Source organism: Pithys albifrons, chromosome Z (genome assembly GCF_047495875.1).
Source record: "Pithys albifrons albifrons isolate INPA30051 chromosome Z, PitAlb_v1, whole genome shotgun sequence".
NCBI classification, from domain to species: Eukaryota; Metazoa; Chordata; class Aves; order Passeriformes; family Thamnophilidae; genus Pithys; species Pithys albifrons.
In genome coordinates, this window is record NC_092497.1 from 13,524,121 (window position 1) to 13,550,617 (window position 26,497).

Here is a 26,497-nt window from a genome sequence, read left to right on the forward strand (position 1 = left end):
CTCCCACCAAAGACATTCAGTTGTAAACTGCAGTCTGTTCATAGACTTACTCCAGGGTATGCAAAACTGGCTAAAAATGGCAGTAATTTCAAAACAATTACTAGGGATAAACATAAGCCGTTATATTCTGTCTCCAAATACTGTAAGAAGCTTGTAGTTGGTATTTGAAGTCCTCCTTTGTTTGTCGAAGACTTTGTTTGTTGTCCCTCCATTTGTGGAGGGAATGCCTTGTGTGACTCCTCTCGGTACTTGACTGAATCTGCACATCAGAATGATTGCAGTAATTTCTAATGTCCCCACACAAAGATTCTCTAGCTTTTTAATCAAATTTAGAACAAATATTCTACAGGATAAACAACATTAATTGTTTTACTAGTTTGGTTCTTTTACTTACAAAGAAGCCCATAAAAAGAGCCTTAGTAAGGTACATAAACGAAAATTAGCAGTTACAGTAACTGGGTATTCCTGTGCAAACTGGATTCAGTCTGTGCGGTTGCATTTTCTGATCGCATCTTCCTTTTTTATTCCGTAGAACTGTCTCTCTCTTAATGCATGGTTTGAATAGAAATCACTGAGCAGCTGCTCAGTGTTTGTCCTCTTACTGTTCAGGGTGGGATTCTAGGGCTGACTGACTGCATGCTTTTCAAACCCACCTCTGAAAAGACAGGCTTTTATGCATATTGTTCTGTTTTGATCATCATTACAATAAATAAAGGACTTTAAGGTCACTAATTTGTCCCATATCTTAATCCTTGTCTTGGAGATGGGAAGGTGAGATACAGTTGCACTGAAAACCTTTAAGTCTTGAATGCTGAATTTTACAGGTGTGTGAATTAGTTTTCTGTTACGTGAAGAGGGCAAGTGAGGAGCATAGTTACCTCGGTGAAAGGAATCCTGTCTCAAATTCCTTTGTCTCTGTTTCTGTTTTATCCCTTTCTTTCCATTTTCCCTTCCTGTGTATGAAAGATTTCTTGGTAGCTTAGCTGAGACCTTTGTTTTTGGTTGGGAAGTAGGTAAGCTTGATTTTATGCAAGTGTTAAAATTTAATTTGAAGTTCCTTCCTTTGTAATAGAATTTTTAGGTATAATGACTTAATAAATAAGAAGTTATTTCTACACAGGAAGAAAACGTTAACTTGAAAGTAATTTCAACCTTTTTCTAGAAATAATTAAAATAAAACATACATCATTTGCAAGGTGGAATTTTTTTGCAGCTAAATGGAACACAAAAGTATCTCAAAGTATCTGAACTTTGTTCTATTATGTAAGCAATGAATTTTGTTAGGGATCAAAATTGGCAAAAGTAAGTTCTTCCACTCCTTCTTTAAAGCCCTTTCCAAAGTATGTATATGGTATTTTGATAGTTTTTGTACCTATAAGCCTGCTTGCTTAGTGGAGTGTTGAGAAATGTCTTAAAATACGTTTTTATCTTAAGCAGTCATAGTTACCTTTGTTTTGTGCTGGGGGGACCGCTGATGCTGTGTAATTGTGTACTGTATAATTAAACCTATGAAGAGGTCAAATTTTACATTTAAGGTCTTATTATGAAAGCCCATTCTGAAACATACATGATGTTTTTAATAGGCTGTTGAACCATTTAGTCACTGTACCTCATACAGCTGCAGGATTTTCTGTTTAAATTTAGGAATAGCAGCAGAGTACACAGGGTGCTATAGAGAAATGCTTGTCCCATTTTGAAATGCTTTGGTTTTAATGTCTGTTTTGTAATGTTCTGTTTGTTGAATAAACAGGTACATACGAAGTTCCACTGCAGACAAGCCCATACCTCAGGCACTGATCCTTCATGCTTGACGTTTTCCTATGATGGCACTGTCCTTGCCAGCCGGGGAGGTAGGTCATTGAAAGAACCCTGCCATGTGTGGAATGTAAGACAGTTTAACTTTAGTAAGTAAAATTGTTCATTAAACAAACCATATAAATTGTATCATTGTTAAATGTAATTGTTTATGATGACGGTTAGGTCGTGAAATCAGATACTAGTGATGCAAATCCAAAGTGTTTTGCAATTTACTACTTCTGTTTGATACGCCATAGAGTACTGTGCATTTTATGGCATTTAAGGAATTTTTTAAAAGAACTTTGCTGATTATATTGCACAGTTCCTGATCTACCTTCTTGTCCGGCATTGATAATATACCTAAAGGAAGTTATTAGCTGAATTACAAATAAAACAAGTCCAGCTTTATTGCTTAGCTCTTTCTTACAAGATTACTGCCTCCCAATAACAGTATCTCTGTTCTGTGTTCATTAATTCCTCATTCAACTTTCTTAGGCCATTCCTCTTCTGTCCTAATTGGAATTTTATTCAATTTTTTATTACAAACTTCCAGAGTTTATGGCTGGAGTTGACTGGCCAAGATGTTCTTGAATGGCAAAAAAATATGAATTATTCACAGGACTGGGAAAAAAGACTTGTGTTTTAAACTTCAGATAAAACTTTTATAAACGAGTCTTAGGTAACAGAACAAGCCTTGAGAAGGCAAAGATGTATCTGAGGACTCATTCCCTTCATTTTTGGGATAGGATGGTGTCTGCTGAACACAATGTTTCATGCAGAGATTTGTCTATTGCAGGCAGGTGCAAGCATACAGTCCAAGCTGTCTGGATGGAAACCAGCTGTAACCAGAAGCTCCGTGTATGCATTAGCATTGCCCCAAGGCCAAATAAACAGGCCTGGGGAGAGGCAGGATACATTAATGTCGGCTGACATTGTGCCTAACATATGTATAGGACATCTGGTCAGTATGTTACATAGACAGGATGAGATTACATACACAGAATACCAGGATAGAGGTATTCATAGGTGGCAAAACCTGTGACACATGGGATGTGCTTCCTAGCCAAGGGCTGTACCTTGCAACTGCTTTGTGTCCTCCCTGTCCTCCTGTAGCAGAGGCTGTAGTAGCTTGCAATTGCTTTGTGTCCCCTGTCCTTCTGATGGGTAGAGTGGCACAAGTGTGCATGAGCACAGTGAAATGCAGCTGCTGTTGATGCTGCCTCACTCATACTTTGTCTGGCCATATTTCAAAGATTCCAAACATTATATTCCCCAGAACAGCATTTTTCCCAGTATGGTGATTGTAGTCTTGTCCTCAATGGCCTTAGGCTTATGGACACTAGTGGGTCTTGGATTGTTTCCAGGCTCCTGCATCCAGAGTTCTGCTACCAGTCTACCCATCATGAATGAGTTCTAAGTGATTGTGGTGAAATCTGCCAGCTTTGCTTGTCCTTCCTGAACCAGATTCTTACTGAGTGTGAACCTTCTCCTGCTTGGAAAGCAGGTGAACTGTGTCACTTTCTGTTTTGCACTAAGTGCTGCTTCTGCCTGCTAGTGGTGGTGTCCTAAAAAAATTCAGATAGACATACTTTATGAGATTTGAGGATAAATCAGTGTGCTTTTAAACATAAGGGCAAACAAGATTAACACTTCCATGAGGAATGTTCACTAGTGCTTGAAACGTCCATTTATGTAAATTCTCTTCTGTTTCACATTTATGAATGTAGATCACATAAATGACCTTTGCTTATTTTTATTGCATGTGGCACTTTTAGTTGCCTGCTCTTCCTCATCTGTCTCCAGTTTTAGTATTGTGTTAAACAGACTTTCATTTACTTACGTTTTATCTACCACACTCTGCTCTAAGCTGTATAAAATGTTGATTGATTGATTGCAGAATGTAAGACTGCACAGAAATTTGGCCACTTCATGTGGATAAAAGTGCTACCTTTGTCTAGCATATTAAAAAAAAAGGAAAAGCTCTGCATGCACTATGCTAGAGAGTTAGGAGGATTCATACCTTATTTTGACTTGTTTGGTTAGTGCTTTAATATGAGTATTGCTTTGGATCTGTACCAACAAAAGCAGATGTGGATCCAGCATTCATAGATTAACACACCTGCCAAGCGCTGAGGATCAAAGACAGGATAGTTGTTTGGGACATGGGAACTTTCATTGAAAGCCTGATGGGCTTTCCTGCATCTGATGTAGATTCTGTGTTGGATATGAGAGGGATGAGGCACGGCTCAGCTGCAGGCACAAGGGAAAATGAAAACCTAAGGAGCTGCTTATGAAAGTTTCCAGTCTTATTCTTGCTGGGTATTAGGTAGTAACTTGACAGAAACTTAAGAAAGTGATATTTTTGCATGCTTGAACCATGAAGGATAGTGTTTGGGGAACATTTTCTTTGTTTAGCGAGGAAGAGCCTGAGCAGTAGGACTGGACTTCTGGACCTATTGTAAAAATTTTAAACATAAAAAAGCGCCTATTTTGACGGCTGGTGTGTGCAGAATGTATGGAAGTTAGTTTTTGTCATAATATGAAGCAAAATATGACTTAATTAATTCCATGAATCTCATGACAGCCTTTAGTTTGATGGTTCATCTATTCTCTGTAGTATGGACAGTGTGTAGACTCACTGTTGTCTTAATCAGTAAACATTTATCAGGAAAATAAATTCAATGCAGTTAAACCCAGGCAAAAATATTCTCATTAAAGCCATCAGATAGCTTATTCAGATACATGCTTTCTTCTGAGCTCAAAGAAATTTTTTTCTATGTTTCCTTTGTGTATTTTTGGTTTGTTTTGGTTTGTTTCTGGTTTCGTTTCTTTTTTTTTCTCTTTCCTATTTAATTGTGTTTCTCTTTTCACAATGTTTTTGAGGAAAAATAAAATGTTTCATTTTAAAGTTGGTTTAAAAAATAGCACCTTGAGTACAGTTTCCTCAAGGATTATACACCAGCATGTATAGTGACTTTCTCTTTTGTGCAGAGGAATAATATATTGCTCTTTATAGTAAATACAGGCATTAGCATTTTAGAAATCAAATGAGTATATGTCAAGTAATAGAAGCTGAACACAGTTCATTCCAACAATGCCAAAAATGCATTCATTAACTCTAATATTTTAATATCAACTCTTTGCCACACTTGGAGCTGAAACGGCTTTCTCAAAGTCTTCCAGAATTTTTCTCTTCCATATGTTTAGAAAGGATGATGCACTTAAGTATTTGACCAGGCTGGGATGGATGCAGGTGATGGTGAGAGCTGTCCCAAATGTAGGTGCACATTCCTTGATTGGTGACTTCCCTCCCAAGATCTTTGGCTGTAGTCCCAACCTGTGATGCCTTCTAAGGTCATTCTTTAGTTGTTTTCCGCTCCTCCTGCAGATCCAGTGGGGAATGTAGAAGCACATAACTTGTTCTGTAAGGTGCTTCTGCCCACATACAGAACATAAGCCTTCACGGAAAGGCTCAGTTTCTGGACATATTCTGGTGCCCTCACATAGTAAGTCATGTGCATATCCTGCACCACAAGTTCTTTTTAAAGTTCCCATTTCCTATGTTTCTTTCCTTTCCTCAGTGATCTCTGTGGACAACTTCTGTCCTCGAGCTTTGCTTTAGCACAGGACTCCCCTTCTAAACAGAGTTGCTGACTGTAAGCTTTGTGAGTTCCTGCCAGCACTTTTTCTTTTGGGCCCATTCGCATTGTTTGTCTTCCTAGTCAGTGTCGTCTGAAAAGAGAAGAAAAAACCAGATAAAATCATTCTAGTATCTATGCATTGGCCTTATTTTGCTAAAAGGCATTTAGAAAATACCTATCTTGGCTTGCCAAAGACTGCTTTTTTAGGACCTAATTGTTGCCTCTTGATAAATCCAGTGCTCAATACGATTGGCATAATGCTGCCTGACCTGATTGTGTCAGACTTGAGCCTGTTTATTGGTATCTTTCTTATTAAAATGGCAAAAAATAGAGTTTGAAATGCTACTAAAAAGACTGTAAAAGCTTTAAGTAATCCTGGCAGGCTTCAGAGAAGTCTGCCATCAAGAAAAAATACTGAATGATCTCAGCAAACTATTTTGAATGCTTCACACTAAACTGCACTTCTGTTTATATGTTTTTGTTTAAGGATAACTAGGTTCTTTTCATGTATAAAGTAATTAAAAACAGAGCAGTAGTACTACAACTTTAGTAAAGAAGCCTGTTAAGCATCAATAGAAGGATGCAACTGGAAAAAATCCTTGGTATTGAGGAAAGTTAATATTCTGTTATCTTAGTGTTTTTAACCCTGAATACAAATTAGATTCAGGAACCAATGTTGCATATGCACACAGATAATTTGAATTAGGAGAAGTGAATTAGGAAAAGTGAATTTGGGCAAATTCTTTAACCATATATTTAATCATCTATTTCTGCACAGTTGAAAACAGCTACAACATTGAGTCCTACTGGTCTTCTAATTTTTTTAACCAGCCCATTACATTTTCTTGTTATCAGAAGAGCTATAGCTACTACTACATGTCTGACTGCATCTCTCCTCCTAAAACCTGGCAAGATGACAGCTTGAGGATCATGTCAAGGCTCATTCTGCTGGGGACAGAATAGCCTTGGCTGCTCGCCGTAGATCTGTCCCTACCCAGGAGATTTGCAAAGGGGCCAAGTGGTGTCCTTTGCATACATTTATAAAGTGCTGGTGCTTTAGATGTAACATCTTGGCGATAAGTGTGTTTTTTGTTGGGGATGGGAGGGAGAAAGGAGGGCTCATTTTACATGACCAAATGCTTTGAAGTGCTTGGGATGGACTCTACTGAGAAACAAGAAGAAAACAGATATTCCCAAATTAGGGACTCAACGTTTTTCTTTGTTGTCATTTTTTAGCTTCCCAATGAATAGAAATAGACTCTGCTGTAGGCATCATTTATTTAAATTGTCCACTTCTTAAAAATATTTTGTAGTAAGGAGTTATCCTAGTCTTTAATATAAACATACATGATGTACAAGGCCACACATTACTGCTTTCCCTGTAAAGGACACTGCTGGCCTTGATTTCTTTTGTTACAGCATGTTACTTTTTTAAAAAAACATTTTATTTCCAAGGCCTCCTCTGAGCTCTTGAGCTCAAAGGCTATGAATCCACAAAATACTTGTGGACAACCACATTACTTCCCTGCAAGATTTGTGCTTTGGAAGGAAGCAAGTCTTGCCTCCTTTTCCTCCTAGGTCAGAAAGGTACTGTAACTTTTTGTCTAAAATCAATCTCTGGATATTTTTTAAAAGAATTGTTGTTTAAACATCCTTCTTTTCACCCTTGCAAGTGCTGAGGCACTGATGTCAAATGGTAGGAGATGTGTAGGTGCCTGAGTGAAGTGCTTCAAAGCTCAAATTCTGTGGCTCATCTCATGCTGGAAATACATATCCCAGAAGGATGATCAGCAGAGATGTAGATCTCTCTGAGAATAACTACTAATCTCTTTTTGCCCCCTCGTTCTCACTTTGTTAATATGTCATAACTTTTCGAAAAGGGATAAACAGCCTGACTTTTACCGGCCTACAATCACACCATGTTTATCAAACATAGACAAGAATTGCTATAAATGTCTCCCTGTAACCTCAATTTTAGCTTTTATGGCTGAAGGTTGTGTGGTGGAAAGGTTTCATTATAGCAAGAGTGGTTTTGCTTGCTTCCCTTCACACACTTCCCCAGGGATTTCTGGCTGATTCCAGGGCCTCTTTTCCAAACTGAGACAGCAGTTTGTTGCTGTTTGCCTGCTAAAGGGGGAAGACTTCATGTGCTTTCCATCCTTCCTAATCACTTTTTCAGGAGAAGTAGAAACCAGACACATAAAAACTCATTTAGTTTTTGATCTAGACCATTCATGGCAACATTTTAATTTCTTTTGCAATATTAAAAGTTGACATTGTTCCTAGTAGCAAAGCGCCAATGCTCACAAACACAGAATAAACTAGTGATTGGGGAATTGGATTCCACTGTGGGTAGTGGTTCTTGGTACGAGGGATTACCATGGTGGGGTTGAGCCACTGAGAAGAAGTTTCTGATTTAATGGAGTGTAGCAGGTTGGATTTCTTATCCTTGCACTGTGATAGTCATTTAGGGACAAAAGTCTTCCAAACCCTTCCCCTTCCAATTGCTTCTACTCTGTCATTCTGATTCTATCTCAATTAGAGGATGAAATTTTCTGACAATCTTTAATTCTTGACTGTAGTTCTGTATTGCTAACCTTTGTCTCTTTTTTTTCATAGGAGATGATACTTTAAAGATATGGGATATTAGACAATTTAAAAAGCCTCTTAATTCAGCAGATGGTCTGCCCAGCTTCTTTCCAATGTAAGTACTCTAATTTATTCCAACTGGTAGGAACAACAGTCTTTGGGCTGAATGGGGAGGGATTCTTCTGGAGTTCTCCTTAGCTGTCACTAGGTCTGTGCAGAAAGGACTGTACAGGGAGGACTGTGCAGTGCTAATTCTTGGCTATTTTAGAGATGCACATTGCTTTACAAGATCTCATCATTTTCGTGATATTTCATAACTAGTTTTGCTTGTTTTATGCCATTTTTCAGTCTCATATGTCTTATGTCTAATTAGATTAGCAATTTTTTAGGAGGAAGCCCATTCATTGCCTTGAGATATAGATGTGTATACCTCATTCTTATTCAGTCTGTGATTAATAAAAAGGACCTGGATGAAAAAGTAGACATAACATGAAGTACATGGTATGAATTCGGGTTATGGTGTCAGAAGTGCTGATGGCTGTGTTCTTTGGTACTAAAATACTTTACTGCATAGTGCTAAGTATTGCTTTTGATATTTCTATTGGTATGACCTGCATTTCCACAGCTGTAATGCAGCCAAATCCAGCCCTCAGGACAGTTTATAATTTGGAAATAAGGTTTTAGAAAGGCAAGTTGTGGTGAGCTCAATCTTGACTGCAGCTCATAACAGAGAAGAAAGTAAACGACAAACATTTTTGGCCAGTGTATAAACACACCACCTTGCATCACTGAACCATGTATCATCAGCAAAATCAGATTTCGTGACTGATACATTTTTTTACTTAAAGATGGCAACCAGATTTGAAATCACTTTTTTGTCTCTTGTATTGGAAAGCTTACAAGACATTTGAGTGCAGGAGAATTTTTTTTGGAGGAGGATTTTATTGAATCTGCCAGTTTTTTGCACATCCTGTGCACAGCTGTAATAGCAATTGTAATAGATAACTATAACTGATAACTATAGTAATAACTATAGTAATAGATATCTGATAAGTATAGTAATAAATGACAGCTGATAAAAGATTTTTTTCCAAGTTTTGTCTTGAAAGGATGGACAAAAGGATTGCTTCTAAGGAGTGCAATTTATATATAAGTTCTGTATATGTTAATTATATATTTGCCCAGTGTGATGCTTTGTTTTCTTCAACAGGACAGATTGTTGTTTCAGCCCAGATGATAAAATACTTGTCACAGGCACCTCTGTTAAGAAAGGTGGTGGCAGTGGGAAACTGATTTTCTTCTATCGCGACACATTCCAAAAGTTGTATGAGATAGAAGTTACAGATGCGGTATGTATTTTAGTTTTCTTTTGTCATCCATTCAAAATACGAAATGAAATCATACTGATATGCTTTTTTTCCCCTCATACAGGTAGTTATCTGCTAACACTGCTGTCATTTTCCTACTCCATGAGTAAGAGATGGGGTGGACTAACCTGAATAGGTTCTTTCACTCTTGTGATGTACACAATGAAACTTAGAGATTATATTGAACAGGAGTGGCAGAAATTAAGGCACAATTGACGTTGATAAGTATGGCAACATGTGCTTACATCCCATTGCTTGCTGGGATCTGTCAGACAGCAATTTTGTCACTTTGTTTCAGGTTATTGTTTTCTCCTGCACTTTTTTAATCCAGCAGAGGACTCTGTCCTAGCACAGCAAAACAAAACTCCTGCTGCAGGAGAACACAGAATCTACATTTGTATTTCTTTTTCTTTTCAAATTCTGTTTATTCTGTTTTTGCCTTTAGTTCATCCTAAAGCAAAATCTGGTTTCAGATGGATTTGTTATCCCAATCATTCCCGTGGCAGGAGGCTTGCAAATTAAAAATGCAGAATTCTTTATCAAAGCAGAAAAGGTTTTTTTTCTGGAGGGAAAACCCCCCTCGTTTTTTTTATACATATAATCTAAATATGAGGTGGTTTATATGACATCGGAAGTTTTATTTAGTTCTAAAGAATTTCCCCCTAAATAGGCGTAAATTGGGTTTTAAATTTTGCTCCTATGGAATATACTAAACCTCAACTTAATGAATGAGAATTTCTAGTGGATTTTTATTTTCTGACACCAATTTTATAAGCAAGTTTTTATAACCTTTTTCTAAGAGAAAACGAGTGCCTCAGTGTCTTCTGAATTTGTGTCAGAGAAAACAACTACATAAGATGCCAGAAGTCTGATTTTTGTAGAAGCTTTTTTGTCCCTGGACACAGGACACAAAATATTTTAATAATTCTTTTCACAATGAACTTGAACTCCTTAGAGTTAAGTGTCTGGAGATGTTCATGGTGGCATCTCCTTTTGGTGATGGTCCATTCAGTAAGAGTGTAGAGAACCTTCACCTGAGCATTAAGACTGCAAGAATGAGGAACTTGTCAGTGATGGATTCTGTGTCTCCAAAAGAACTTAAGTAGTTACAAATACTGCTCACCAACCTGCTTGTTTTAATTTGCTAACTTTGTTTTCTAATTCTTGGAAATAGAGGGGCTGTTTACCTGCTGAGATAGATAGTCCTACAAGAGAGTCCAGAAAAGATTATTTTGCTATCAGTTTTCCTCAGAATTGAGGTGTAAATTTCTGTTCTTTGGTTCAAAATGCAGAAGAGACAAGGAACTGAGACCCAACAGTAGGAAAATGTCAATAAGCGACTTCACTGGGACCACTCACATAGTAAAATTTTAAGTGCATGTACAAATCTCAGCAGGTTCATAATTTTATGCTATAAATTTATATAGGTGCTGATACTTATATGGTGTTTTTTAAGACTGTAGTAAATTACTTTAGTCTATAGAGTTTTAGTGCTGCTGGTTTTCTTCATTTGTAGGTATAAAATCTGACTGTCATTCTTCTGCTTTGCATATAATGAAAATGAAAATAGTCAAAATAATAGTGCTGAAGAATTGAGACTTATAAATACTGATCTTATGGCGTAATTTTCAGTGAGTCAGCACTAGTAATATCTCTACAATCTGTCTAGCTTACAACTTAAAACACTACCCATCTAAGAAAAACACTATTTAGCATATCAACCTGAATATTAAAGAAGAAAAATTTGTGTAAGTGGTGTCACCAAACAAAATATTTTTTCAAGATCTTTCTACTGTTTGTAGCTTTTGGCTTTTTCATTAGTGTTCATTTCTTGTTCGTCTCAAATTGCTTTGTTTGATGAAATATAAACGAATGAAGGCATGCTAAAAGCAAATGAATTTTCAAGAAGCTGGCTTTTATGTTTTTTAAGCAGTAAATGCAATTTGTTGGAAAGATCATTGTACTGTAAATTGGTGGATTAATATCTTGTGTGTAGTTTGTCCAAGCATTTTTTCAGCAGTGCAGTAATTACTGTCTTTCTATGGACTGCTTGCCTCATTTCCATTTCTTCCTTATACTCTTGAAAATGCAGATAGCATTTAACATTAGTGTAATTAAAGATAAACATATAATGCTATCTCACACTTCAGTGTGTTTTTGGCAACTAAGTATCACACTTCTTTATATTTTAGAGTATCTAGTGCTGAAATAAATAGTTTTAATCTTTTTATTCTGGGCTTTTTTTAGGCATTGCAGAAGTTAAGTTATCCTATGCTGATGTGTGTAGTAAAAGCACAAATACACCAATATCTTTCTCTGCAAAGAGCTTGATCTGCTCTCATTCCTCATGAAAATAATTTCAGTGATTTCAGTTGGATTTAGTCCAAATTGCTAAAGAAAAAAGACATCTTGAGAAGTTTATTTCAAGTATAAAATGAAAGTATTTTTTGAGAGCATTTGTATACTAGTTTAGTTGTAGAATATGTATAATCAGAATAAGAGAAAATCTACTCTGAAGAAAAAACATAAAACTATTACTATGTTACTGTTTTAATTTCACAGGGATTTTTTTAAAGGAAATGCCAGTAAGCTTAGAAAATTGAAAAACACTAAAGAGCTGTAAACATTATCTTAAACCTCCTTGGTAAATAGCCAGTGAAACTGGCCTGTGAGTGAACCTACTGGGTAATGAGAAAATGTTTAATGGGAATGTTTGACCAAAGCTGTGTCTGGCATTCCTTTCCATCATACCACACAAACCTTTTTTCACCTTTTCTTTCAAGTTTTCATGGGAAAAGCCATTACTATTTCAGAGCTGCTGGAGTGAAACCTTGCGGTTTTACTAATGGACTAACAGTCTAATTAGACTCTGCTGATATGGCTGAGTACAGAATATTAATTTTCTTCTCCTGTATTAGTATTTTTTTTTCTTTGCCACAGTCTGTGACTAAACAATTTTGTTGTTGTGTCCACTACTGAATACTATTCCACCATGTAGGCACTGGGACTTCTGCAGAATTCAAACTTCTTAGATAAATAGCAATACTCTCTGAAGAAAAACTGAAATGCCAGGAGAGGTGCAGACCACGGGCCTCTGTCTCTGGCCAGGAGCAGGAGGAGGTGTGAACGGGCAAACACAGAGTGGTGCTGGTGCTTCTGTGACCATCCTTTCTGCCTTCTGTTGTTGGTGGCTTAGGGATATCTTAATGCAGACAGAAGAATTTCACAGTTCATAGCACTCAGGGGATTTTTTTTGTGAGTTTATGAAGGAGAGAAGTCGCCCGTGGTGCAGGGTACTGGCAGGGTCATTTTCTTGCTGCAGATTAGATCAAAAGTAGATTGGGGTGGGAGCTCCTGCCTCTCCCACTCTCATCAGGTCTGCATGCAGTACCTCAGCCTTACTCTGACCCGGTCTATACTGGTGCACTTGGAAATTGTGAGGCCTTTGTACTGTGGCAATGGCTATAGATACTGAACTGTACAGAATTCCTCTCTTTTTAACTGAACTTGGAAAGATTGTGTTATGCATGTGCAGCTTTTTCATAGTTTTTCTGTCTCTTTTTCTTCTGTCTTGACAGTATTATCTGTGAATGCTTTTTCTGGTCTCACCTCTAATGTTCACAATAAAATACTTAAAATAGACTTTCTCAGTTTCAGCATTAGAGACTTATTTCATCTGAAATATTTATAATTTGCATGCAGAATGTTTCTTTACTCCATTTACAGGGATGGGGAGACTTAAACAGATGTCAGGAAATAATATTACCAAAACATGGGTGTACAAAGGTTTGTCCAGAAACTCAGAGGCCATTTCCTTTTCTTTTTCTCAGGTAGTATGAGAGGCAGGAAGACCTATAGCTGCTTTGGAATGAGGTCCTGTCTTTGGGATGTCTGTAACTGTACTCTGAAAAAGAAGGGAGATTTCATTACCAGCTGAAAGTCAGGGAGGGCTTATTCCTAATTCTTAGTTTGGTTATGCAAGTATGAGTTCTTCATGGGAACCAGTTAAAAATACCTAGTGTATGGGAAAAAGAATTGGGTACACAGCATTTCCCCAATGTCAGTTTAATTTAAAATAGCTGTGGATAGGCACTTGAATCACTCTCACATGTCTGTCATTCATTTGGCTAGTTTCAAAAGATCACCCAGGAGTTATCCTTATTACAGACAAGATTGATCTTGGCAGCAGTAGAGCAATCATTTTGCCCATATGGAAAGGAGAACTATTACATCCTGTTACTGCCAAGCAAGAGTGGGCACTAAAACAAAAAAACTTGCACAGTTACAGAAATTTCTGATTTTTAATAAAAATTTAATTAGTAATTTAAAACTGAGCCAGGATGCCTGGTTTGTGTACATTATAAAATGAGATGTATAAGTTTTTAAAATACCCCACATATTTTTCTAGATAAGCAACAATCCAAACCCATAGATTTATGGTTGTTTTGGGAATCCCATTTCTGTTTGGAGGATTCTTCAATATTTTCTTAGTTTCTCAAATAAAAGCAAAAGTTTAATTATTAAATACTTCTGAAAAATACCTCTAAGGGATGTTTCAGGAAGGTCTTCTGAGACAAGCTATAAATAAAGCTTCTTTTTAGATGAAAGAGTAAAAAGGAAAGAAGGAAGAAGGCATATGAACCTTCCAGCATCCTTTATGCACAGTTGATACAGGATTGCAGTATTTCTTTCCTTGACCTTAAACAATATCATTTACTATTTATAAGGTGCAGTAATATGGTAAAGGGCTTTTCTACTGTGGCCCATTTCACTAAGATTTAAAGCTTTTGAATTTAAGAAAAATAAATTCTTTCAACTTCTGGAAGAGATCATTATGCTACTTCTGTTTTTGTTTTTTTAAAGCCATTTCTTTTATTTAAAAGGAAAATCCATATTTTTGACAATAAGGAGGCTAATGCTATATTTAAGGACCAGTAAATTCTTGTGCTTATTAAAGTAAAAATAAAAAATCATCTAGTAAAAGAGGTGAATCACAGAAATGTGTTTTCTTCCATAGAGAAGTAACTTGTCAATTTTTATACTTTGCTTCCATATATGTAAGAGCAATGTGGAGCTTCCCTTCGTGTATCCTGGGGCAGCATGTAGTTTGTTTTAGGGGAGCTGTCACTAGAGGTTTGAGGTATGTGAGAGTAATAAACTGTGAGGGTTTGTCCCAGTCAGAGAGGGGGCTGCATGTGAAGGTCTGCCTTAGTTTTGTGATATATGGTGATGAAAGTGTGGTTGTAATTTTAACAGACCAGGTGCTTGAAAATACCCTGTGTTGCACTTACAAGGAAAACAGATTTCTACATTGATAAGTTACTTTTTTATTCATAAAAAATAGAAAGTATTGTTGAATGGCTCAATGCACTTTTAAGAACATATTTTATAGCTGTATCTGAAAGGTAAGTGATACAGCATTGTTACCAATATTCTCTATATTGAGGTCCTGCTTTTAATTTTTGGCCTCTGAAAATGATTTTAGGATATTTCTGGTTTCTACATAGAAAATTGTAAATTTTATACATTTTGGTCCCTTTCTATTGAATGTTTCCACACATTTTCTAAGACGTGTTTCCCAAGGGAAAAACATTAGTATTCTTTCCTCCACTACTGTATTCTCATGAGTATTTTAAATCTAACGATAGCAAGTCGCTGCCTTGTAGATATTCCCTGAACTCCCACCTTATTTATTGTAGTTGGCTCCTTCCCTTGGAAGAGTTCCAGGGGAATCTCAAACCTGAAGATTTTTGCAATCGGGGTTCACAGCAGATTTGAAATATAATATTAGTATCTTTTTATTGTGTGAGCAGCTTTGTTTTATACCAGACCACGCATAGTATCAACATATAAATGTAAACCATCTTTTTGCCTGAAAGAAGAAACAAAGTGGAAGCAAACTGGTAGCATTTGTTATTCAGGGAGGCAGACATTTGGAAAAGGCATAGTTCTAAATCAGAGGTTTAGGGGTTTTGTTTGTTTGTTTTGGTGGTGTGTTTTTTTATTGTTTTGTTTTGTGGGGTTTATTTGGTTGGTTTCATTTGGGTTTTTTTTATTTAATTAAAAATACAGCAGTTTTACAAGATTTACACTGTTTTATTCTCCCCCTGTTCTGGTGCTTCCAGGAGACAGACCAGCCTTTTGCAGAGAGAGCAGCACGGCAAGCCAAGTTGATGGCTTTGGTATCACTGCTGTGCTCTTAACACACCACTGAAGAGTGTGCAGTGGGAATAAATGTTGTCTCTGAGCAGCATTGTCCTGTAATTCTGAAGGCAGAACTTCTGTAGCTCTTGAAGGGTAGCAGACAATTAATGTGCTGTTTCATGCAGGTCATCGGCAGAGAAATCTATGTAGAAGTATTTCCTTACTAAGTTTATTGGTGGATTTTACCTTCCATTCTGAATTTCAGCTATCATTATCAATGATTTTTGATTTTTGTGTAGAAATGGTAGTATTTCTTCAGGTAATATTGCCATTAGCTTCAAATTAGGATAAATTCCACTTGCATAGTATTGAGGAGAAAGTATTTGTACATTTGAGAAAAAATGTCTTGAAATACACTTTTAGGCCTATTTCTGAACCTGACAGGGTACGAGGGCATGAGAGGAGGAAAAGTGTTTTCTTTTAACGCTTTGAGAGCTTGAAGGCAGGTTGGAGTCATGCTACTGTGTATAAGTTAGAATGCGTATGGATCTTTTCTACAGCTCAGCATGAATTTTTTAGTATATTCTGAGGCATTTTCCTCTCTTTTCGCAAGTAGTGTATGCATTCTTGCTGTGATATATTTCATAAAAAGTGGCAGAGGAGTTTTTGGTGATGAAAACTGTAAGCCATGTAAAACATGTCCATGAAATTTGTACTGGGACTAGATTTGTATCTACTGTTCAGCAGTCTAAATACTTGAATCACAGAATCAGCTAGATTGAAAAAGACCTCTGAGATCATTGAGTCCAACCTGTGACCCAACACCACCTTGCCAGCTGTGGAACTAAGTGCCACATCCAGTCTTTTCCCCTCCAGGGACAGTCCCTGGGCAGTCCCTTCCAATGTGCAGTCACCCTCTCTGTAAAGAATTTCTTCCTAGTGTCCAACCTCAGCTTCCCCTGGCAGAGCTTAAGGCTGTGTCCTCTTGTCCTGCAGCTTCCTACCTGGGAAAAGAGACTGATCCCCACCTGGCTACAGCCTCCTTTCAGGTAGTTATAGAGAGTGATAAGGTCTCCCCTGAGCCTCCTCTTCCGTAGGCTAAACACCCCTGGCTCCCTTAGCTGCTCCTCACAGGACTTGTGCTCCAGACCCTTCTGCAGCTCCATTGCCCTTCTCTGGACCTGCTCCAGCACCTCAGTGTCCTTCCTGAGTGGAGGGGCCCAGACCTGGACACAAGACTTGAGGTGCAGCTTCACCAGTGCTGAGTACAGGACAAGAATCACTTCCCCGGTCCTGGAGTTTCTGAATGGTGCCACACCTTTATTGTAAAATGGAAAAGCTTGAAAGCCACTGCTTTAATATCTTTCCTACTTAGACAAATTGTTTAAAAGTGGTGGTAACCAAACAGGGATGGGGAACAATCACTGAAAGATCTTATGGCAGTGGGAAGATGTCTTCCACTGTTAGCATCTGAACATTTGCATATTTTATTCAACGACATAGAAAATCTATGCAATAAATGCAGAGTTTTTTCTGCAATAACTTTGTGCATTCCCCTTCTCTTCTGGGAAAACGTATCACTTAATTCAGAAGGACTTAATGTTGTGCAAGTTCCAGAACTACAGAAGATTAACCTGAAAGGCACACTGACATTTGATCCCTCAATCAGCACAAGTTTTGAATTGCTTACCCCTCTCAAATATAAATCTAGTATAACTATAGGGTTAGGTAACTGATAATGTTAAGTTGGAAGGTAATTGCTCTTTCTTACAGGATGCCTAAGTAGTATTGATTAGTTGCGTTACAAGCTCCTATGTGTTTAAAAGATACTGCATTGCACAAAAGATTCTTTACTGAAGATGTGGGAGTTTTACAGGAGAAAAGACAGAATAGATGTGCTAAACAAAGGAAGTTGCATGCAATCCTTGCATTGATTTTGACAGACTGAGGGTTGCTTTTTCAGAAATACTGAAATTTGTAAAGATTACAGTTAAGATAAATACTCAGTTCAGTCAGAAAAGACACATTAGGCCTCTGCTGGGGGCACCTGGTCCTCCCAGAGCCCACGACCATGGTCAGAATGTCACTTTGCTTGTTTGCTGTCTTCCCTGCTGACATGTCACTTATCTGACTGTCTGGACTGCCAAGTGCAGCAAACCCAAGCAGTGCTGTTCAAACAGAGCCCATCGCAGACCGTCACGGCCACTGAAGCAGAGCTTGCACATGCTTTGTTTAAGTTTTTCTTTTCCTAACAGAAAATATTGTCTTAGAGCAGCAGCTCTTGCTTTCACTTTTTTATTCTATAGCTTCAGAACAGCTTCTGAGGAATTATTTGTTAGGTTGTAAGGGTGAATATAGGTTTTTTTCCTCTTTATCCCTATGCAGTTTTTAAGTATCTCCAGAGCTAGACCTGATCTTTGAAGCTAAGATTTTAAAGATTTGTTAGAAAATTTTACAAGTTTGTATCTGCTTTTTCTTTCTTCACTAAGAGTATTCAATATGGCTCCCAGGATCCTTTATCCTTGAACTGGAGAGTTTTATGTAAGTGGCACAACATGCCATAATATAGATCCTCATTAGTTTTCTGTTTTTCTTCTTATATAGTTATTTTGGCCACTGTAGAGTGTAGGGATTCACCTGACCAAATATAGATGTCTACAGCTGATCCAGTCACCCTAAGCTCCTTTTCTAATCCACAGAGAAAAATAAACACATCCAGACTGTGATTTTATCTTATCCAAAAATAGATCTCTAAAATAGGTTATATGAAGGCCACTGTAAAATGCTTATTTCTTTTCATTAGCTATAAAGGGAGTTGAAAGTTTGCAGGCATTTTAGGAGTAGACCTCTGAAGATTAGAGGTGTAGATATCTAAAGCCTGTAAGAGAAGTCCCACCTAAGCTCTTCGCTTCCCTCTGTTGCAGTTTATTGTCTTTTGCTAAAACGCTAGGACATTTCATCTCGTTTCCTGACCTTGCCAGTAGCAAAGTAGAAGCTAATGGGTTACTTTAGCTCTCATTTCTATTGATTTAAGGATTTTTGACTGTAGGCAATTTACAGGAGAAAAGCCTACAATTCTATGTAAGGATAGCTGAGAGTGAAGCCCTCTCTCTCTTACTGGCACCTGATTTCCAAACAACTGTCAAAACCATCAGCACCTTCACCTTGGAATTCTTGGAGCTTCATCTAAATTGTAACACACTCTTTAAAGGAAACATCATGAGAAGGAAACATCAAGTGCCCATGAATTCTTGCTTCAGTGCTTAGAGATGTGTGAAAGCCTAGGATTAACATGTTTCCTTTCCATTTTCAGTATTTACCTGGAATTAGTAGTACTTTTCTCTACTGCTTGTTTGCAAGATCACTTTAGGTTTTCCTAGTTTATGGATAGGATGTTACCTGCACACTCATCCAGGAGTGGTATGAATATTAGCTGTGCATCAGCATCATTCATTAGAGATTTCCACTCTCTGAGTGTAGTTTTATGTCAGGATGGAAGTAGATTGATGCAGTCTACAAAGCAGTTTTATTTATTAGTGCTTTCATTTTAAATAGTTTGCACTATCCGCCATGGGAGTAGACATAAGTTCAGTGAACTTAGCCTAAAAGTCCGATTGCTGCAGTTAACTGAATAGTCATTTCTGCCATTTTGGAGCAAATGTAAAAGCAAATTGACAGTCAAGAACAATCAGAGAAGAGTGAAAGTCTGTACCTGAAGAGGAAAGAAAGAAAAATGAAAAGTGTTTATTCTACCAGTACATTACTTATATGGAAGTGTGTTTTTCTTTCCTGTTTTCTACATGGCAGGAGGAGCTTTACTAATGAACTTGAAAAAGCTGATGTATTATCATGTGTTGTCTGAAAATACACTTTCCATGGAATACTCATTTTCAAAGATAGTTGTATGGTACTTAACCTTAGAACTTAACTGTTTTTAGGGAGAGGAGGTTATTTCCAAAGGAAACAATGTCTCATTGATAAGCAGTAAGACCTCCTGAAGGAGAGAAAAGAAATAAAGCATCTTTGTAAAATATGACACCTCTAATCTACTTTTCATTTTGCAGCAAAAAGGAGAGAATATAGTCCCATTGACCTAGATGCTCTAGGAGTACATGGTGATTCCTATTCATGTAAAAAATGTGAACATTCTTGGGATTTTTTTGAAAATGGTGAAACTTGATATCATTCCAGTCTTGTAACCAACTGTAACATCCCTATGCATAGACACATATATGCCTGTTTAATAAAATTTTTCTAACAAGAAAAGATTATCCTGAGGTTTGTGTACATGTAAAGGTAGTTATGTTTGGTTGTATGTAAGTCAAAGTTTCAACTAAAATGCACAAAATAAGTAAACAATGCTTTTGTACAGCATGAGCTCATAGCAATGTAAAATGTTAGCACAGGAATAGAAGAAGACAGTGATGGAGAGAAATCTGAATGTTCCATAACTCCTGCAGCAGAGCGGAAGAGGATTGAGGAGAATAAAGCTTCAAGAGACATTCTTTATATATATATATATATATATATATATATACATTCTCACTATTTTGTTATATAATGGGTAACCTCACATTTTGGTAGACTCCAAAGATAGTAGTGAGATTAAGTGACTGCTCAGGCTCTGGAATGTTGCAGAAAAACATTTTAGCCCTAAGAAGTAACGTTTATGTGAAGACTATACTATGCAGGAATTAGCTCAAGTTTTATTCTTTATATGCTTTATCTGTGTTTTCTGTAGTGCTTTCCCTCCAAGCTTCTCACAACCCACATAATCACTGCCCGTCCTGCTCCCCAGTGTGAAACATCTCTAGCCAGTCACAGTCCCTCTTACTAGAAATTATTAACCTTTCCTTTCTTTCCTGCCTCTGACCTATACTGACTGCTCTGGCCACCCTTTGTCAGCTCTATCCACACTCTTAAGACTGAATGGTTTTATCTGCAGCACGGGCCAGGGAACTTAATTTTGCCTTTGCTGCAGCAGTCTTGAACCCTCTTTATAAGCAAAGATCCAGGAGAATTCTTTCAGTCCTTCACATCAGTCTGTAGTTTTATGACCTTACCAGCTTCCTAGTTTCATCTTAGGGGGTAAATTTTCCATTCCTATACCACAAATCATTTTAATCTTTTCTTGCTGGCCTTGTAAAATGCTCTCTCTGCATTGTTTACTCCTGTCAGGATGTTGCCCAAGTGCTCTGGACAGTTTCAGTCGAGGTAATTAGCTCTTGCTTGCTGAGAAATCTGCTTTGGTTATTATTCCCTCTGCATATTAAACACAGGGGTGTATTTCTAGGCCAGAGTAAGGTGCCTCATTCTGTGTTACAGAAAACTGTTTAAGGCTTCGGTTTCTCGTTTAGAGACATGGGTGTTAATTCACACCAAAGCACTGTTATAGTACCAACAAACGTGTGTTTGTAGTTGCCTCATGAGGTAACCCAGATGGAGAGTAACCTAGCAGAAAAATTTAGTGTAGTTTAATGTTTACCTGCAGCAACAACTCTGCTTATAGGGTACAAAGCGAAAGACACAGATAAGAAGGGACTGTTGGGGGTGAGACTGTTCAGGAGCCACCCCAGAGCTGCGGATAAGCAGCGACTGCACATCTCAGAAAGAATGCAGATGGAATAGTACACAGGAAATACCCTTATCCTCTCTTTTGCCTGCCACCTTTTTATGTATTTGCATTTTACCACATTGTGGTTACCACATCTTATTAAGCATTTCACATATGATAAGCAAAATTTTCTAAAACTGGAATTTATATTAAAAGCACTGTGAGTCTGAAGTGAGTATAGTACTTAGTTTAAAAATGTAGTAAAAATTATGTGTTGTTCGCTTAGTGTTTTTTGATTTAAACCAATAGTATAGCCAGTTTAAAAAAGATGAGACTAGTTTCAAGAATAATCAGTAATATGTTCTTATATTATTGAGCAGTTGTTTAAGAATATAAACATTTTCATCCAGGTGGCAAAAAAGGATGTCTTTGAAATTCTATAGATAATTGTTAATTGGCTTTCAGTTTAAATCAAGACAAGACAATCAAGTCACATGAAAATAATTACAAAGGCCTACTATCAATAACACACAATCTATTCTAACCTCTTTCATAGTGACAATGAAGAAGATAAATTTGAGTGTTTCTGTTAACATTTTTAGTATTTTCCATGCCTGACTTCACAAAACTTATTTTCTCAATCTTTTCCCAGTGTTTCCCAATGCAATCTACTGTGTTTGTATATGCAAAAGATGTTGCTAAAATCTTTTCAGATTGATTTCCTTTGAAGATGTCAGTGCTGTTGCCCCAGCAAACGTACCAAAGGCCTTTGAAATCATTACTAGTAATTGTCTTTTGCAATTGTCTTGTAGTCACAAAGCTGGTCACATTAGTTCCATGGAAAAAGTATTTTCAGGATTTTTATGACAGGCTTCCAGGACTTTGTGCTCCAAAAGTATAGTGTCGTAAGCATCCAGCCATTAAAGAAATCTTTTTTTTTCAAATGTTGAAGATGTTTACGTCATGGTAAATTCTGCATTTTGTTTCTTATGTGTTACAAGACCTTATTTTTCATATGCAAAAGTAAGCTATCTAAAACCTTTTAAGGGAAGGGCTTTTTCATTTTTCTGCTGTTTGTATTGTCTGAGTCTTGAGGCTGTAATCCATGGGATTTCCTGGCAACCTGCACTACAGTTGGACAGGTCGTTCCTGCTAAGTTTCCATAAAGTTGTGATAAGCAATTTAATTCTCTGCTCTTTTACTTTTCTTTCCAAGCATGAAACCACCTTGGTAAGTGGAGTGAGAACTCTCAGTGTGCTCTTCGCTGCTGAGGCTGTTGCTTCCAGCCTGAACTCCTGTCTCAGGGACAATGAAAACTGAAATCCCACCTTGTTTGGGTTGGGTTCCATTGCAGGGCACAACCTTAAAATGAAACAAGCAGTTGTAGAATGGCAAATACCCCCTTCCCATCTTAGAGAAACAGAAGGTGGCAGCAAGAAGCCTGTGGCCTTCATGTACCTCTGCACAGCCCTGGTGAGACACATCTCTAGTGCTGAGTCCAGTTCTGACCTCCCAGAGAGAGATAAACAGAGTACTGCAAAGGTGATTAAAGGCTGGGCATATCTGGCACAGAAGGAAAGGCTGAAAGAGCTAATCTAGTATTGCTCAGATGGGGAAGAGGATGCTCGTGGGGACTCTTATGTACAAATACTTGAAGGAGGGACAGGAAGGTGAAGCAAGTAAAGCAAAGCTCAGTAGTGCTCAGTGACAGGACAACAGACACAAAACTAACTACAGAATGTTACCTTCAAACATGAGAAAATGGCTTGGGGTTTATGGTTTTTTTTTTAAGGTGGGACTGGTTGTGCAATGAAACAGGTTGCCCAGAGAGGCTGTAGAGTCTCCGTTCTTAGAAACAGTAAAAACCAAACTGGGTGATATCCTGAGCTGTCTGTAGCAACTGACCATGTCTGGAGCAGAGTGGTCATCTCCAGAGCTCTCTTCCAACTGCAACCCTTCTGTAGTTGTATAAAATTCTGTGTCAGTAGTTGGGTATCTACCTACAGGCCCAGACTGGCCAAGACAGGAAAACACTTTTTTTTCTGCAATCAACACAGTCATTTGCCTGGAGAGCTGGGAGTTAGGACCTGCTTTGAGTTGGAATTTGATGGTTAGCATTTCCAGTGATAGGGATGTCTACCTGCTTTATTCTAAGGGTAAACAGTAGAGAAGTTAGACACATCAAAGGATAAATGCCCTTTAAGGGTTAATTATTTTTATATGATAAAGATTCTCCTTACCCTTCCCTCCCAATGTTAAGACATAGTCTACAATGATCTCTTTATTGAATAGTTGATTAGAATTTTTACTTCTTTAGGATTATATGATTGGGAAAATTTATTAGGGTGTAGTTCAGGGATTCAATATTTAAGTGTTTTTTAAGTATTGTCAATTTCTAAAATAATCTGAAAATTACCTAGAGTAGTTTTTTTGTTTCTTATGAAGTAGGTTTCTATGCTAATGGATGAATAAAATTACTTGCATGTTCAGAGCTTGCGTTTGTTTAGTCTTTAACAAACTGTATTCTGGGGACATTTTACGGTTTCAGAAGATTTATAGGACTGCATTTAATGGGAGTTTCTTTTGCCTGCTCTGTAGCATGTGCCATGGTGGTTTTAAGTGTGCTGTGCATGTTTGACAAGTTAAAAACTTAGCAAGCCCCATCAGTGCTGAGCCACGCTGTCTCAAGCTTGTTTTTGTTGGCTGGTATCCACTACCATGCTATAAAATACATTTACTTGACAGTAGAAAGTGGAGAACCACATTAACTACAGAGTTTAAAAAGGCTGGCTAAACACATGCAATAAATATTAATAAAAGAAAAGGCCACCCACCTCTGACCTTCAATACTTGTTATTAGCTTTGGTGTTTTAGAGTTACTTTAGCATTTTGAGCTCTATATAATGGGGTGTCAGGCTCTCTTGCTTAAATCAAACAACCTTGTATTATTGCAGAGATCCTGGACATAATGCATTGTCAGAAATTTACTTTGTGCTTCCCATTTACCTTTAAAAATATTATTCTTTAGCTGTTTTGTAATTAGTGAGTCAGGTATATTTGTACCTGCAAGTATATGGGAGGGTATAATGTTGTATGTGTTTCTATGTGGAAGGAGGATATTCTGCTGAGGAACCTTGTAAAAATGATCATTTGATTAGAGAAAATTTATCTCACTTGGTTATTATTCTTAACAAGAACACAGACCAGAAAAACAGCTCAGAAGAGTGTCATCCATCATCTTGTGGTGAAATGAAGTTCTGATTCATGATGGCTGGATGAGCTTCAGAATTTTTTCAATATTTTTATTGTTGCTTGCCTCAAACATTCAAAAAAATAGGATCCGGACCAAACCAGAAATAGTATGGAACATGAAATGGGAAGTGATTCAGGAATCACTAGAGCTGATATATAACCATTTTCTTCTAGGTCAGATGGTTCTTGTCTCCCAAGCTGTAGGGCTGTGTTACATCCCTCATATTTTATCTTTGCTGTGTTTCATTTGTTAAGACATTTGTGTTTACCATATTGTGAATTCCATCTGCTGTATTGTGTGGAACAAAATAATTCTGTATAGATACTTAAATGATAGATGGATGATAATGGTGGAGTATTAAATTATTAATTCACTCCAAGAGTCTACTCCTGGTTTTTGAGAAAGAAGTAGTAAAAGCTGTAGGGGTGTAAGGCTAGAAAAAGCATTTTCCCATGAAATGCTAACAGGATGGTGCATCCTGGTATTTATTACATAACTGGTGCAAACCAACTTCAGCCTTGGACGGTATCTCTTTAAGGAATTACTGTCTCTCAGAAACAGTTTGCCTTATTTAGTCAGATGCACGTACAGGTTTTGTGTTTGTGATGAGATAGGTTGTCCTTTGTGGCAGATTGTTCCACTTTGGCTCTCTGGAGTCAGAAGCTCGAGTCTCTGAGTTTCTGTGTGAGCCTGCTGAATCAGATAGAAAACAGTGATCACATGGACATTCAGAGTCACACGGAGAACCACCCTATGTGTATAAAGGAACAATACTCTTAATGTCTGAAAATGAGTTTTGCTGCTAACCAGAAGAGTGACAGTGCTGTGAGACATTGGCTTCAAATACCACGTTCTTAGTGTTGTGAGGAAGAAAGAAGCAAGAGTGAAAAATCAGCATCTCTTCCATTTCTGCAGTCAGCAAGTGAAAGGTCAGCAGTGTATGGGACAAAAGGAAAAACAGATAAAGCAATGAACAAAGTGGGAGGAGGATTAAGATTTAAAATTAAAAATGCAAAAGTCGTGATGGCCTAGATTGCTGTATCAGATCTGAAGCACTTCGTTGTTCTCCTTCAAATGCCTCTTTAACTTTCCATTTCCATTTTTCCCTTGAAGACTGTGGAGCTTTTACCCTGTGGAAACCACTGATTATCACACTATCATCAATTTTTACTTCTTTCTCTGCCTGCATCCTTGTGTTGTCACTCACTGAAGAGGAACTTCTATTCGTTCACATATTCATTCATAAGTTTAAACTTGTTCCTGTTACAGTGTGATCCACTCTTTGACAATGTGAATATTAATTGTAAGACCTAAATGAATGACCAACTAACTATCAAATATGTCGCTTTCTTTCAGAGTGTTGTGCGTTGCCTTTGGCATCCCAAGCTGAACCAGATCATGGTTGGTACTGGAAATGGTTTAGCCAAAGTGTACTATGATCCTGTCAAAAGCCAGAGGTATGTAATTTTGTTTTATGATCAAAAACGTTAGCTTTTTTCCCCTCAAATTTAGCCTTATTCTGTCATTCAGTGATTATACTACAAAATGAGAAAATCTGGTTTAGTAACATTAGTTTTGCACAGTTTTACTTATTTAGCAACAGTAGAAAGAGAAAAAATAACAAAAAATGTCTGCTTCTGAAAAGCAGTGCATTTTCCCCTGGGCTTTTCATGGTGCAGTGTTCTGGCTGTTTTACCTGAATTTGCAAACACTTTCATTTTTTAATTGCATGAAATCTGCAATAAGAATAACCACCCATTCATTCTGTCTCTTGGAGGTTGTTGATGTAGTGTTACTGAACAGATATTTGCTGTATTTTTTATGTATATTTTTTTCCTGAAGTAGAAGTCTTGTGTAGAGGCGTTAAACTTCAGTGTTGGTGAAGTAGTACTGGAAGACCCACTTTGAGAAGGTGCAAACCAAGGAAGCACATTCCCATCTTTCCTCTGGTCTTCTTCCCCCCTACTTAGAACATGTGGATTTTCCCTATGCATCTAAGGGAAAGGTGGTAGTGATTTATCAGAAGGTGACTTGTCAGCCTGGAATGAAGAGGGCCTAAGTATTCTACAATACTTGTTTTGTGATTAATTTGCTTTTATCATTTGGATTGGCTAGAGAACTGGGGCAATGCTTCTTTCCTGTCAACAGGGAG

The 26,497-nt window shown here is 37.5% G+C and overlaps 1 protein-coding gene across 1 annotated transcript in view; it reads left to right on the forward strand.

The window, feature by feature from the left end:
• Positions 1-26,497, forward strand: part of WDR70 (WD repeat domain 70) — a 135,976-nt gene that overhangs the window by 96,248 nt on the left and 13,231 nt on the right. Inside the window, exons 11-14 of the mRNA XM_071581300.1 lie at positions 1,751-1,850; positions 8,058-8,142; positions 9,238-9,376; positions 25,702-25,802. Of these exons, the coding sequence (XP_071437401.1) occupies positions 1,751-1,850; positions 8,058-8,142; positions 9,238-9,376; positions 25,702-25,802 (425 nt within the window). The remainder of the gene's footprint in view (positions 1-1,750; positions 1,851-8,057; positions 8,143-9,237; positions 9,377-25,701; positions 25,803-26,497) is intronic.